Raw genomic sequence first — 15,032 nt, forward strand, 5'->3', positions numbered from 1 at the left:
CTTAAAATAGTATCCGACTATATCCGCACGACCTTGTTAGCGAAACTCCGTTTTATCCTGTGTTTTTTGTTTTGAAAAAAAAAAAACGCATTTATACGCTTGCCGATTAAAACTCCGTTTGCAACTTTTTTACAGTGAAAAAAACTCGTATTTTCGAGGAAAACGTTTTAGGCACGTTTAAAACGCGTATTAAACATGTTTTTTTTAGCAAACTTTCCAACATTAGCCCCTCTATTTTGTAAATGGCAAATTTTTTAATGCAATTTTTGGTGTTCCCAATTTTTTTTTTTACAGCGTTTATTTTAACCGACATTGTATTAAACTCGAATTTTTCCCGACCCATTTTGTTGTCATATCACGTTTTGGTAATGGGACTGTTTTCCTTGTTTTACATCATTTACCCAGCTGTCATAGAATATTTCAATTCCCAAAATGCTCTCGGCATTCAATCACGGAAGTGTAAAAACAACAGTGAGTTGTCCCATTATCAAAACATGGTCGTGCAAATGCACTGCTCTTATTTTTCCATTATTTTGAGGCAAAAAATAAATTGTGTAAGACAAACTCCCAGCGGCTGTTAGGGGTACTTTGGTCATTTAAGAAAAAATTTTAGAGTTTTAACCAGCAATGGCCATTGATCAACCAACCTCTTGGGACTTGCTCGTTTGAAATTGTGACAGCAGATTTTGGCTAACTATGCGCACGACTATGTTTTGGTAATGGGACTATTCTCCTTGTTTTACATCATTTACCCAGCTGTCATGGAATATTTCAATTCCTAAAATGCTCTCGGCATTCAATCACGGTAGTGTAAAAACAATAGTGAGTTGTCCCATTATCAAAACATGGTCGTGCAAATGCACTGCTCTTATTTTTCCATTATTTTGAGGCAAAAAATAAATTGTGTAGGGCAAACTCCCAGCGGGTGTTAGGGGTACTTTGGTCATTCAAGAAAAGTTTTTAGAGTTTTAATCAGCAGTGGCCATTGATGTTGCCTCTTGAGACTTGCTCGTTTGAAATTGTGATAGCAGATTTTGGCTAATTATGCGCACGACTATGTTTTGCTAATGGGACTGGTCTCCTTGTTTTACATCATTTACCCAGCTGTCATGGAATATTTCAATTCCTAAAATGCTCTCGGCATTCAATCACGGAAGTGTAAAAACAAAAGTGAGTTGTCCCATTATCAAAACATGGTCGTGCAAATGCACTGCTCTTATTTTTCCATTATTTTGAGGCAAAAAATAAATTGTGTAGGGCAAACTCCCAGCGGCTGTTAGGGGTACTTTGGTCATTTAAGAAAAGTTTTTAGAGTTTTAATCAGCAATGGCCATTGATCAACCAACCTCTTGGGACTTGATCGTTTGAAATTGTGACAGCAGATTTTGGCTAACTATGCACACGACTATGTTTTGGTAATGGGATTGTTCTCCTTGTTTTACATCATTTACCCAGCTGTCATGGAATATTTCAATTCCTAAAATGCTCTCGGCATTCAATCACGGAAGTGTAAAAACAAAAGTGAGTTGTCTCATTATCAAAACATGGTCGTGCAAATGCACTGCTCTTATTTTTCCATTATTTTGAGGCAAAAAATAAATTGTGTAGGGCAAACTCCCAGCGGCTGTTGGGGTACTTTGGTCATTTAAGAAAAAAATTTAGAGTTTTAATCAGCAATGGCCATTGATCAACCAATCTCTTGGGACTTGCTCGTTTGAAATTGCGACAGCAGATTTTGGCTAACTATGCGCACGACTATGTTTTGGTAATGAGATTGTTCTCCTTGTTTTACATCATTTACCCAGCAGTCATGGAATTTTACCCAGCTGTCATGGAATATTTCAATTCCTAAAATGCTCTCGGCATTCAATCACGGAAGTGTAAAAACAAAAGTGAGTTGTCCCATTATCAAAACATGGTCGTGCAAATGCACTCCTCTTATTTTTCCATTATTTTGAGGCAAAAAATAAATTGTGTAGGTCAAACTCCCAGCGGCTGTTAGGGGTACTTTGGTCATTTAAGAAAAGTTTTTAGAGTTTTAATCAGCAATGACCATTGATCAACCAACCTCTTGGGACTTGCTCGTTGGAAATTGTCACGGCAGATTTTGGCTAACTATGCGCACAACTATGTTTTGGTAATGAGACTGTTCTCCTTGTTTTACATCATTTACCCAGCTGTCATAGAATATTTCAATTCCTAAAATGCTCTCAGCATTCAATCACGGTAGTGTAAAAACAAAAGTGAGTTGTCCCATTATCAAAACATGGTCGTGCAAATGCACTGCTCTTATTTTTCCATTATTTTGAGGCAAAAAATAAATTGTGTAGGGCAAACTCCCAGTGGCTGTTAGGGGTACTTTGGTCATTTAAGAAAAGTTTTTAGAGTTTTAATCAGCAATGGCCATTGATCAACCAACCTCTTGGGACTTGCTCGTTTGAAATTGTGACAGCAGATTTTGGCTAACTATGCGCACGACTATGTTTTGGTAATGGGACTGGTCTCCTTGTTTTACATCATTTACCCAGCTGTCATGGAATATTTCAATTCCTAAAATGCTCTCGGCATTCAATCACGGAAGTGTAAAAACAAAAGTGAGTTGTCCCATTATCAAAACATGGCCGTGCAAATGCACTGCTCTTATTTTTCCATTATTTTGAGGCAAAAAATAAATTGTGTAGGGCAAACTCCCAGCGGCTGTTAGGGGTACTTTGGTCATTTAAGAAAAAAATTTAGAGTTTTAATCAACAATGGCCATTGATCAACCAACCTCTTGGGACTTGCTCGTTTGAAATTGCGACAGCAGATTTTGGCTAACTATGCGCACGACTATGTTTTGGTAATGAGATTGTTCTCCTTGTTTTACATCATTTACCCAGCTGTCATGGAATTTTACCCAGCTGTCATGGAATATTTCAATTCCTAAAATGCTCTCGGCATTCAATCACTGAAGTGTAAAAACAAAAGTGAGTTGTCCCATTATCAAAACATGGTCGTGCAAATGCACTCCTCTTATTTTTCCATTATTTTGAGGCAAAAAATAAATTGTGTAGGGCAAACTCCCAGCGGCTGTTAGGGGTACTTTGGTCATTTAAGAAAAAAATTTAGAGTTTTAATCAGCAATGGCCATTGATCAACCAACCTCTTGGGACTTGCTCGTTGGAAATTGTCACAGCAGATTTTGGCTAACTATGCGCACGACTATGTTTTGGTAATGAGACTGTTCTCCTTGTTTTACATCATTTACCCAGCTGTCATGGAATATTTCAATTCCTAAAATGCTCTCAGCATTCAATCACGGTAGTGTAAAAACAAAAGTGAGTTGTCCCATTATCAAAACATGGTCGTGCAAATGCAGTGCTCTTATTTTTCCATTATTTTGAGGCAAAAAATAAATTGTGTAGGGCAAACTCCCAGTGGCTGTTAGGGGTACTTTGGTCATTTAAGAAAAGTTTTTAGAGTTTTAATCAGCAATGGCCATTGATCAACCAACCTCTTGGGACTTGCTCGTTTGAAATTGTGACAGCAGATTTTGGCTAACTATGCGCACGACTATGTTTTGGTAATGGGACTGGTCTCCTTGTTTTACATCATTTACCCAGCTGTCATGGAATATTTCAATTCCTAAAATGCTCTCGGCATTCAATCACGGAAGTGTAAAAACAAAAGTGAGTTGTCCCATTATCAAAACATGGCCGTGCAAATGCACTGCTCTTATTTTTCCATTATTTTGAGGCAAAAAATAAATTGTGTAGGGCAAACTCCCAGCGGCTGTTAGGGGTACTTTGGTCATTTAAGAAAAGTTTTTAGAGTTTGAATCAGCAGTGGCCATTGATCAACCAACCTCTTGGGACTTGCTCGTTTGACATTGTGACAACAGATTTTGGCTAACTATGCGCACCACTATGTTTTGGTAATGGGACTGTTCTCCTTATTTTACATCATTTACCCAGCTGTCATGGAATATTTGAATTCCTAAAATGCTCTCGGCATTCAATCACGGAAGTGTAAAAACAAAAGTGAGTTGTCCCATTATCAAAACATGGTCGTGCAAATATGCACTGCTCTTATTTTTTCATTATTTTGAGGCAAAAAATAAGTTGTGTAGGACAAACTCCCAACGGCTTTTAGGGGTACTTTGGTCATTTAAGAAAAGTTTTTAGAGTTTTAATCAGCAATGGCCATTGATCATCCAACCTCTCGGGACTTGCTCGTTTGAGATTGTGATAGCGGATTTTGGCTAACTATGCGCACGACTATGTTTTGGTAATGGGACTGTTCTCCTTATTTTACATCATTTAACCAGCTGTCATGGAATATTTCAATTCCCAAAATGCTCCCAGCATTCAATCACGAAAGTGTAGAAACAAAAGTGAGTCGTACCATTATCAAAACATGGTCGGGGAGATATGCACTGCTCTTATTTTTCCATTATTTTGAGGCAAATAATAAATTGTGTAGGGCAAACTTCCAGCGGCTGTTAGGGGTACTTTGGTCATTTAAGAAAATGTTTTAGAGTTTTAATCAGCAATGGCCATTGATCAACCAACCTCTTGGGACTTGCTCGTTTGAGATTGTGACAATAGATTTTGGCTAACTATGCGCACGACTATGTTTTGGTAATGACATTGTTCTCCTTGTTTTACATCATTTAACCAGCTGTCATGGAATATTTCAATTCCCAAAATGCTCCCAGCATTCAATCACGAAAGTGTAGAAACAAAAGTGAGTTGTCCCATTATCAAAACATGGTCCTGCAGATATGCACTGCTCTTATTTTTCCATTATTTTGAGGCAAATAATAAATTGTGTAGGGCAAACTCCCAACGGCTGTTAGGGGTACTTTGGTCATTTAAGAAAAGTTTTTAGAGTTTTAATCAGCAATGGCCATTGATCAACCAACCTCTTGGGACTTGCTCGTTTGAGATTGTGACAACAGATTTTGGCTAACTATGCGCACGGCTATGTTTGGTAATGGGACTGTTCTCCTTGTCTTACATCATTTAACCACCTATCATGGAATATTTCAATTCCCAAAATGCTCCCAGCATTCAATCACGAAAGTGTAGAAACAAAAGTGAGTTGTCCCATTATCAAAACTTGGTCGTGCAGATAAACACTGCTCTTATTATTCCATTATTTTGAGGCAAATAAAAAACTGTGTAGGGCAAACTCCCAGCGGCTGTTAGGGGTACTTTGGTCATTTAAGAAAAGTTTTTAGCGCTTTAATCAGCAATGGCCATTGATCAACCAACCTCTTAGGACCTGCTCGTTTGAGATTGTGACAAGTGATTTTGAGCCCCAGACCTATCGTTGGACTCAAATTTAAATTTGAGTCCAATAATAGGTTATAGGCTCACAATCAATAGTCACAAATCTCAAAGGCCCTGTTTGTTTAAGATTATGATATCGTATTGTGAGTGCCAAACCGATTATTGGACTCAAATTTATTTTTAAATTTGAGTCCAATAATCGATTAGGCACTCACAATCAATTATAATCTTAAACGAACAAAATTTGAGTCCAATGATAGGTCTGGGGCTCAAAATTTGTTGTCACAAATCCCAGAGGCCCTGTTTGTTTAAGATTATGATATCGTATTGTGAGTGCCAAACCGATTACTAGACTCAAATTTATGTTTAAATTTGAGTCCAATAATCGATTAGGCACTCACAATCGGTTATAATCTTAAATGAAAGGGGCCGGTCTGTTTTGGATTAAAACCGATTTTGAGTCCAAGACTGAAGGTTGGAGAACATGGATATTTGAACATTTATGATGGAAAACAAGAGTATGTGAGTTTCAGATGGAGAGTCGGTTTGAGACGAAAATCGATTCTACAACTAAAGGCTAGATACCCGTATTTGCCTAGAATCGGTTTTGGACTGAAAAATAAATGCAAATCTGAGTGCAACAGTCAGTTTGGACTCCAAATCCATAACGAAAAAAGGACTTTCGACTTATCATGCTACGTGTAATGTGGTGGCAGTGTGCATGTTTATCTACAGGGAAATTATGACCAATGGGAAGGCCCAACAATGAGAATGGGCCATCCATGCAAAACTCAACTCAACAAAGCCTTTGCCCCAAACTAGTTGGGGTCGGCTAAATGAAAAGGGGCCATCCGTGCAAAAAAAAAAAATTGCTTCTTTTTTTGTTGATTTTAATAAACCCAAAGGCTGCCTTACATCGCTTGTGATGTCGTGGCGGAGGCTATTTGTTCGGTCCCCTGTTCGGTTGTACTCCTAGTCTCCCTAGGAGTACTCCTATTTATATTATCCATTTTACAAACCCCCACCATTGATTACACGTAGCTTGAAGATTGGAGGATCAAATGATCACGATCATTCGATCAATGATTTTTTACCGACTAAATGTGGATTGTTGCCCTTATGTAGTTTAGGTCAGGTTTGTTTCTACCTCGTAGATTTAAGATCATGACAACCGATTGTGAGTGCCAAACTGATTATTGGATTCAAAATTATGTTTAAAATTGATTTCAATAATCGGCTTGCAACTCACAAATCGGTTGTGAACTTGTCATAATCTTGAATGATCTTCATAACCAATGGTGAGTCCAGAATTGATTATCAGTTTATCAAAGTCATTCGAGCTCTCAAATTTTAGAATTTCACTGATGATAAATTCTTATACGGGCATTTCCATAACTTTCTTTTCCCTAGATCCAAACACCCTAGTTTCTATTTCATAGAATAAATGGTAGTGCTCTTGCCAAAACAAACAGGGCTCACATCGACGGAAGAAAAAAGAAGAAGATATAGATGGGCTTAGGTTTTAAAATTAATGGTATGGTATTGATTTTTGAAACACTAACAAACTGGTGGTCATCCTAAGGTGACGTTTTTTCAGGTGCCATGACCTGTATATGTAGGTACCTAACAAATGAATGGTTTAGATCGTGTTACATGCAGGTGCCCAACAAATGAATGGTTTAGATCGTAGGTAACACTATAACATCTATCACAATAGGGGTCAAGGGAACACTCGAATTCAATTATTAGATGGTGGATTGGTATATTCAGAAAAGGAAATTGCTTGCATCAATGGCAAAAGACATTTCGCAGAGGTTTGTCGCATGTCAGACCAGCCACCTCGTGAATGGAGACATTTGTCCATGCTGTGGATTGGTGCTCTATGCCGTCTGGCTCACCTCAATGTGCATGGGCCTGTTCGTTTTGGATTTTGAGAATTGATTTTGAATCTATAATTGATTATTGGACTCCAATTTGTGTTTAATTTTGACATCACAGATAACTCTCTTGCACTCAAAAGTAATTCCCATTATCGAAAACGGGGAAATTATATGATGGGTGGCCGTGCAAACACGTGATTTTAAAAAAAGTATGCTATTCATAGGATGATCCAAACCATCCATTTGGCTAAATAGGTTGTGCCCCAAAAGTTCATTACCATAGACCGTAGGATGATCCTAACCCTATCTATAACGGGAGAATTTATACAATCACGTGTTTGCACGGCCACCCATCATATAATTTCCCGAGAATGCTGCGTCGATTTTGTTGGCAGATGGTAAATTCGCTCCCTGTATAGGATGATTCGCACTCCTTAAGGGGAATTTCACGTCAAAAAGGCGTCTAAAGGCGTCAGACTTTGACGCTTTTTTGACGTCAATTCACATTCAAGGGTGTGAATCATTCTAGAGGGGGTGCGAATTTATCATCACTTTTTTTTTCTGTCACGTGACCTTATTTTCGATCTCTACATATTTCCAAAACCCTAACCAGTTCCCTAGCCCCAAACTCACAAGCCCTAATCCTTTTTTCCTTTTCAAGCCCGTCTCGCTCTTTATTTCGCAGTGTTCTCAAAACCCTAACCCTAACCCTAACTTTCATAGATCTCAATATGGGATCCAAATCAAAGGCCGGGTCAGATTCACGCGGCGAAGGAGCAAGCCCTGGGTTGTTTTTTTTTTTTTTTTTTCATACTGATCTCGTTTTTTCTTTCGATCTATATGGATCTATCTAGGGTTTTATCTGATGTGGTTTTTCTTTTTCATTTTTTTATCTTTTACAGAAAGATTTTCATTGGAGGGCTTCCCAAGGATACGACCATAGGTTAATTTCTGTCTTTCTGATGATCTTTTATTTTGCTCGATTTATGCAAATCTTTTGCTCATGAGTTTTATTTCGTGCGTTTTTTTTTAATTTTGTAGTTGTATTGTCTCATTGTTTTGGTGATGGATTCAGCTGATGATATTTCTTTTCTAGGGTTCTTTCTTTTTTGGTTTTGTTATTTTCTCTAGAGAAATTATATCAGCGCAACCACGTTTTAATAATTGCACAAAATCAGCTTGTCTTTTGTTTTTTAAATGGCTTGTGAGAGCTTTTTCGGAACTGTAATAACCTTTGACAGTTTTTTAAATAAGAGAAGACAAGAGTTAGTGCAATTATAGGTTAATTTCTTTCTGATGATCTTGTCCTTCCTTTTTTTTTTTCTATTTCTGTGTATTTTTTTTTAATTTTATTTTATGGTTGTCTTGTCCTAATGTTGTGGTGATGGATTCAGCTAATGCTAGTTTTCGACGCTGTTGATTTTCTTGGGTTCTTTATTTTTCCGTTTTGCTGATTTTCTTTAGGGAAATGATATCAGCACAACCATCCTTTAATAACTGCACAAATGCAGCTTGCCTTTTTCTTTCTAATTGGTCTGTAAGAGTTTTGGTGAACTTTAATAACCCTTTTGGGGAACTTTAATAACCCTTGTCAGCCCTTTAAATAATAGATGACAAGATGAATAGTGCAATTATAAAACATGGTTGTGCCGATATCATTTCCTTTTCTTTATATATAGATACTCAACTCAACTCAACTCAACCAAGCCTTTTGTCCCAAACTAGTTGGGGTCGGCTAATGAAACCTTTAGAAAATTTTCATGAAGAAGGCTTTCTCTATAGATATATATCTTCTGATTCTAATTTCTTTGTGTTTCTTTTGGTTGTTTTGGAGGAATCACTTGGGATGTTTTTGAGCTTTGGGCAGTTTAGTTTTTATTTTTGTTTCCCTTTGGCTGGTGTGATGGAGTCATGTTTGATTGATTTTTCTGAAGCTTCTACTCCTTTTCTTAAATTTTCTTCTATTAAAAGTTTTCTCCCAATTGATATGAGAAATAGAGTGTTCTTTGTTCTGTCACATTGTATTCATGAGTGCTATTTTGCCTCTCTTTGCGTATTTTCATCTTGCTACAATTTTGGTTAGGTTAATTTCTGTTTTTTTACCAAATTATAAGGTCTATGAAATGTGCTGCTTCTGATTTTTTCTTTTAATATTTTTCTGGGTATTCATTAATTCCGGACCTGGTCTTCGTTATTTTGTATTTTTTGCATGTGTAGTGGAATTAACTAGGGTTACTTACTGTGTTTTTTAATATTTGAGATTCATGGATTTGGGCTATTGTTTTTTATTTCTTTCTCTATTGAATGAAGATTAAATATCAATTTGGGCTGTTTTTTGTTTTATATGAGCAATGTTCATCTCTTTCGTGGAAAACTATAAAAATTGCTAATCAATTTCTAGCATTCTTACATTTCGTGTTTGCATGGTTTTGTGTATTACTTTTTTTTATTCTGTCTTGTGTTGTTTGTTTGGATTCTGCCATTACTAATTTTGTTTTCAATTTGTTGGTCTGCTGGAATTAGCTGCATTTACAAAGTATTTTGGGAAATATGGAGAGATAACAGATTCCGTGATAATGAAAGATCGTTTTTCTGGTCATCCAAGAGGTTTCGGGTTCATAACTTATGCTGATCCCTCAGTTGTCGATACAGTTATTCAGGAAACCCATTCCATCAACGGAAAGCAAGTAAGTTTTGCTGTGTTGGTTTGTTTTGTATGCTAGTATTCTATTTGTGATTGAGTGTAAATTAATTTTGTTCAATTAATATTGTACGTAAGAACTGATACCTAAGGGTGTAACTGGGTCTGCTTTGGCCTTGGCTTGGTAATGAGTTGGTGAAAGAGCAACAGCTGGCATGACAAGGTAAATGTTGGGCCTATACCTTATTCTGGAACAACCCATTTACACACCTGCTGATTGCTATCCATTACTGTAAAGGATATCAAAATGCAGGAATTGTTGGAAATTCATAATTATTCATGAATTACAAGCAATTGGAGAGGTCATTAATATGTCAATAATTCATAAATTTGTTAAAAAAAGTTGTTGGGATAATTTACGTATTTTTAAATTTTTTTTTTTTAAACTTTCTCAAGTTACTTCACTATTTTTCTTATCCGGGTCTTATTGTTTACTAGCTCACTGTTAGTGGTTGATACTGACCCTTTTTCCATTATGTTATCGATTTTTATTAATTCATCAATTATGATAGGTGTAAATGATCTCCAAAGCATGAATGTTCCTCTTTTACGTATTTTTCCCTTAATTTTACTGCTTTTTATTGAGTGGAACCTCTCATCCAACGTTTTTGATTTTTGACAAGGTAATAAACTCATATTTTCATTGGGATAAGGATTGTGTTGCATATCTTTGGGAACTGTAATCATAAGTTCTATGGGGACTGTTCAACACTATGATTGAAATCCTTGGATAAACTGTTCTTGCGATTGGCTATACTGCTTGCCATAGTTATGAACTCTGTTCCGTTTCGTCCGGAATGGCCGGAACGGACCGTTTCGTTCAGGATTCCGGAATTGAAACTCCCCAATACCATTTCGGATGGAATTCCAGCCCGTTCCAATCGAAGCACTCTCTTTTCAAAAAATTGTAGAAATGCCACTAAAACGGCTAGTTTTGATTTTTGTCCATTTCACCCTCATTTTGACTATTTTGACCCTTTTATAGCCATTGGAAGGGTATTTTGCATCTTTTTCCATCTACAAGCACCCACACCTCTATATAAAATTTATAAACTCACCCAGTATCCAACCCTTGTTTTCTACTCCTCCGTCGACCTCTCTTACATTAACTTTTCTCTACTACTTTCTTTCACCGTCTACTATTCTTTACTACTAAATTTAATTTTTAAGTAGTAAGGAAATTTTTTTAATATTTGGTTCATATAATTGTTTCTTATATATATATTTTTAGCAATTTTCAATTTTTTTTGGATATTTTCATATTTTTAACTATTAAAAAAATTCTGGTCGTCATAGCATCTTTTCCGAACTGAAGCGACGTCTTTTGCGAAGTGAAACGCCGAAGCGTTCCTTTCCACCGGCCCAAAAAGAAACGGCGAAGGAACGGAATTCATAACTAAGCTGCTTGGATAAAATTATCTTGAAATTATTTGTGCACTGGTCACCAATCTTGTGTGGGCAATATTTAATCAAGAATAAGGGTTGGCATGAGCTGCTCCATCTAGACTGGGATAGGATTTCACACCATATTGCAAAATAAACCTCTACCTGCTATCCGGCTATCCCCATGGTGAGCAGAACCATTTAGACTGGGAAAGGATTTTGCATCATGTTGCATGGGTGTGTGTGCACGTGTCAGAATCCGACACGCACACCTGAGTATCTAATTCGGAAAACCTCAAGTAAAATGTTTGCTATTTTTTTGAATGGTAAAAAAATAAAAAAAATAAAAGCTTACTATTTTTTAGGGAAGTGATATATCCACCTCTTTTTTTTTTTGCTTGGGGCAGCCAGCTCCAGTGTATCTATGACTGCGGAGGGGATGCTGTACTTCACGTGGGAAGGATTCAAAGTAGGGCTGGCTGTCCCGAGTCAAGAAAAGGGCTGAATTTATCGTTTCCCTTTTTTTATCGTCTTATTAAAACTTATTATTAGGCTAGATAAAACTGACATATTAAAACTTACTATACAGATGGATAACACTTTAAACCTGTTGTAACTGTAAATACTGGTTAGCGGGATTCAGAAAAAAAGGTAGGTAAAAGAGATATGGAAGCTATGTTACATTAGTAAGGGTATGCGTGTCTAAATCTTACATCACTGTTGGATTTGCAAACCTCAAAAAGGAAGATTCATGGATTCGCCAAAATATTTTAACCAATTCTCACATAATCCTATTGTTATAACAAGTAATATATTGAAAATTTAAATAGGTTAGTTAAATATAGTGTTTTTTTTTTCTGTATAAAACTCAAAACATGGATGAAACTTAAACCATGGGGCAATTGTAAAGTTGTAGCAGTAGTATTCAGAAAAAAAACCCAAATAAAATAGATCTAGAAGTGTCGCAGGGAATCCTGAAGTATTGGAATTCGTCACGTGATCGAAATGGGTACCTCGCTATTTAGAAGAATCTGTGAAGTGTTATGATTTGTGGACACGGACACGAGTGTCACGTGTCGACACGGACACGGAGTGTCGGACATGGCAAACTCCCAAAATTTAGAACTGGGGACACGGCTAAAATAGAAAGTATATATAATGTTGATATGTGGATATAGATCTGTGTGCCAAGTTTCAACACAGATATGGGGTGTTTGACATGGCAACCCCTAAAATCTAGAAATAGTGGCACTCCCATACACGTACATACATATAAAGTTACCAAGACTTCTAGCAAACAACTAAAATTGTCGAAAAGAGTGTCGACATGTGTGGACACATGTGTCGTGTCAGACACGACACGACACGTGTGTCGGCAATAAATTCAAAGTGTCGGCCAAATCATAGGTGAAGTGTCACAATGGATTCAAGAATTGTCAGTTGTTCGACAATGGTACTTTGCCAAATCAGAAGAATTTATTTTACATGAGTTTTGCAGTTTTTGTTCCTGTTAGGATGTTCCCATGCCATGCAGTTTTTCCCCCCGGAATTAGGTCCCTGTGTTGTGTAGTTAGTTTTCATAAGAAAACAATAAACAAGGTCAGGTGGTAGTGGGATAATTGATGAAGTATGTGAAGCTGGTAAATAATCAGGTCTGATGTGGAGTTCCTTTAGGTCATGATAAGTCCGACATAAAATCTGTGTAGAAGGGTTATAATGTGTAATTCCTTCAGATTGTTTTAAGGCGTCATAAGTGTTCGTATAATTTTTCTATCTTGTTTTAGTTGTGGGGGGAGTTTTAAGTTCTTACTCCTTTCTTAAATGTTTTGGGTGCTGGCAGGTTGAAATTAAAAGAACAATTCCAAAAGGCTCTGTACAGTCGAAGGATTTCAAAACACCAAAGATATTTGTTGGTGGGATACCAACAACAGTGACAGAAGGTATGGTTTTCATCTTTGTAACATCTGTTTGGGACTGTTTGACAGTTTACTTGAGTCTGATCTCCATAGGTTGTGCTTATTTATTTATTATTATTTATTAACTGGACAGATGAGCTCAAGGACTTCTTCACCAATTATGGGAAGGTCATAGATCACCAGATTATACGTGATCATGCGACCAACCGATCTCGTGGCTTTGGATTTATAATCTTCGACAGTGATCAAGTTGTAGATGATATATTAGCCAATGGAAATATGATTGATCTAGCAGGATCTCAGGTGAGTTTTGTGCAATATTTTCCTGGACAATCATCAGAAATACTGATTTGGGTTTTTTTCACATTACCCACCACACTTCCAATCTTTCTGGGTGATTTACGTTGTTGGGGGCATTATCCAATGATTTCACTTCATGTCAACCATATTTAGCTGAACTGCATTTTCTAGGTATTGTAAACTTTAAGGCAGAGGTTACTAAAGTTTTGTAGGTATCCAAAGCAAAGGCTCTCCAGATAGTTTGCGGACAGCAGGGCCTAGGTTAATGTTATTGCTTTGTTGTAGGTGGAGATCAAGAAGGCTGAACCAAAGAAAGCCTCAAACCCCCCACCTGCAGCGTCATTTGGTAGGGGCTCTAGGGCTCGTCCTTTCAATGACAATTTTGGTGGATTTGACGACACTTATAGTGATTTTGGCGGCGGCGGATTTGGCCCTGCTTCCTATAGAACACCAGGTCTTGGTGGTAGGCTTGGAGGGTATGGTGGTTATGGTGGTGGTGCTGGTGAATTTGGCGGTGGTTATGGTGGATTTGGTGGCAGCGGTTTAGGGAGTTACCGAGGAGAATCTTCTCTCGGCTACTCTAGTCGCCTTGGATCGTATGGTGGCGGATTTGGTGGGGGATACGGTAGCGGAGGGGCTTTAGGTGGCTATGGCCGTGGCAGCGAGGGCTATGGGGGTTACAGTGGTAGTTATGATAATGGCCCAGGTGCCAGTTATGGAGGTGGATTGTTTGGAAATAGGGGAAGCTATGGTAGCGGTGGTCGCTACCATCCATATGCAAGGTAGAGAAGAGGCTATTTGTTGCAGGTAAATGTTGAGCTTTCATCTAGGCAGTTCCACACAGGTTTCTCTAGTTCAACAGGATCCTACATCTCACTCAATAGATATCTGCTTATATGTGCTAGAACAGTGTACTTCATGGGAAGCTCCTGTAGATCAGTGGAACGACTTGATGGCTCTGCATTCTACCGTACTGTTTAGCCAACCAAATTAGAACTATATTTTGTGTGTTTTGATTAGTAGATTTTAGATTGCCTTTTATTTTAGCTTGTATTGAGACTTCTAGCAGATTTAGAGTTTGTTTTAAATGACCCTCAGTTTTATCTAGATAGAATTATCTCATTTGGAAGTTGAATCATTAGACTTAATTGCTCGGGTTGGTAGTGTTGATTTAATTTATTCGTAATTTTAGTAAATTCTGCTCCAACAAGAAGACCAGTTTCTTTGGTTGGGGCTGTAGGTAGTATCAACATTTCCCTTAAGTTCAAGGTCAGAATATGGAGTGCTACTCACTCTTGCTTTGAAGTCTTCAGGAGCTACTCTCTTTCTGCTGTGAGTGAGAACTCAGTGAACTGATATAGACATAGCAATACAATTAGTTTTGATGCAGGGTGGGGAGGAGGAGCTTCATGGTGTGGCCTTTTAGATTTTTGGGTAAGAGTTTCTGACCTACTGTAGCATATAATTGGAATGGCAAGAAACGAATTGGTGATGCTAATGATTAGAATAATTACACCAAATTCTCTCCCAACCCAGATCTGGGCTCATGGTCGTCTTGCTTATTTCGATTAACATGTTG

General features: G+C 37.5%; 1 protein-coding gene across 1 annotated transcript; it reads left to right on the top strand.

The window, feature by feature from the left end:
• Positions 1–7,755: 7,755 nt before the first annotated feature.
• On the top strand, positions 7,756–14,588 carry LOC143856080 (RNA-binding (RRM/RBD/RNP motifs) family protein). The gene is made up of 6 exons (XM_077366129.1): positions 7,756–7,940; positions 8,056–8,096; positions 9,677–9,840; positions 13,078–13,177; positions 13,287–13,456; positions 13,739–14,588. Exons 1-6 carry the CDS (start codon positions 7,885–7,887, stop codon positions 14,237–14,239), a joined length of 1,032 nt encoding a protein of 343 aa, XP_077222244.1. The 5' UTR covers positions 7,756–7,884; the 3' UTR covers positions 14,240–14,588.
• Positions 14,589–15,032: the final 444 nt, after the last annotated feature.

The sequence above is a fragment of the Tasmannia lanceolata genome, unplaced genomic scaffold (assembly GCF_043159265.1).
Source record: "Tasmannia lanceolata isolate RefF3 unplaced genomic scaffold, GAP_Taslan_0.1 ptg000023l, whole genome shotgun sequence".
Classification (NCBI taxonomy): Eukaryota; Viridiplantae; Streptophyta; class Magnoliopsida; order Canellales; family Winteraceae; genus Tasmannia; species Tasmannia lanceolata.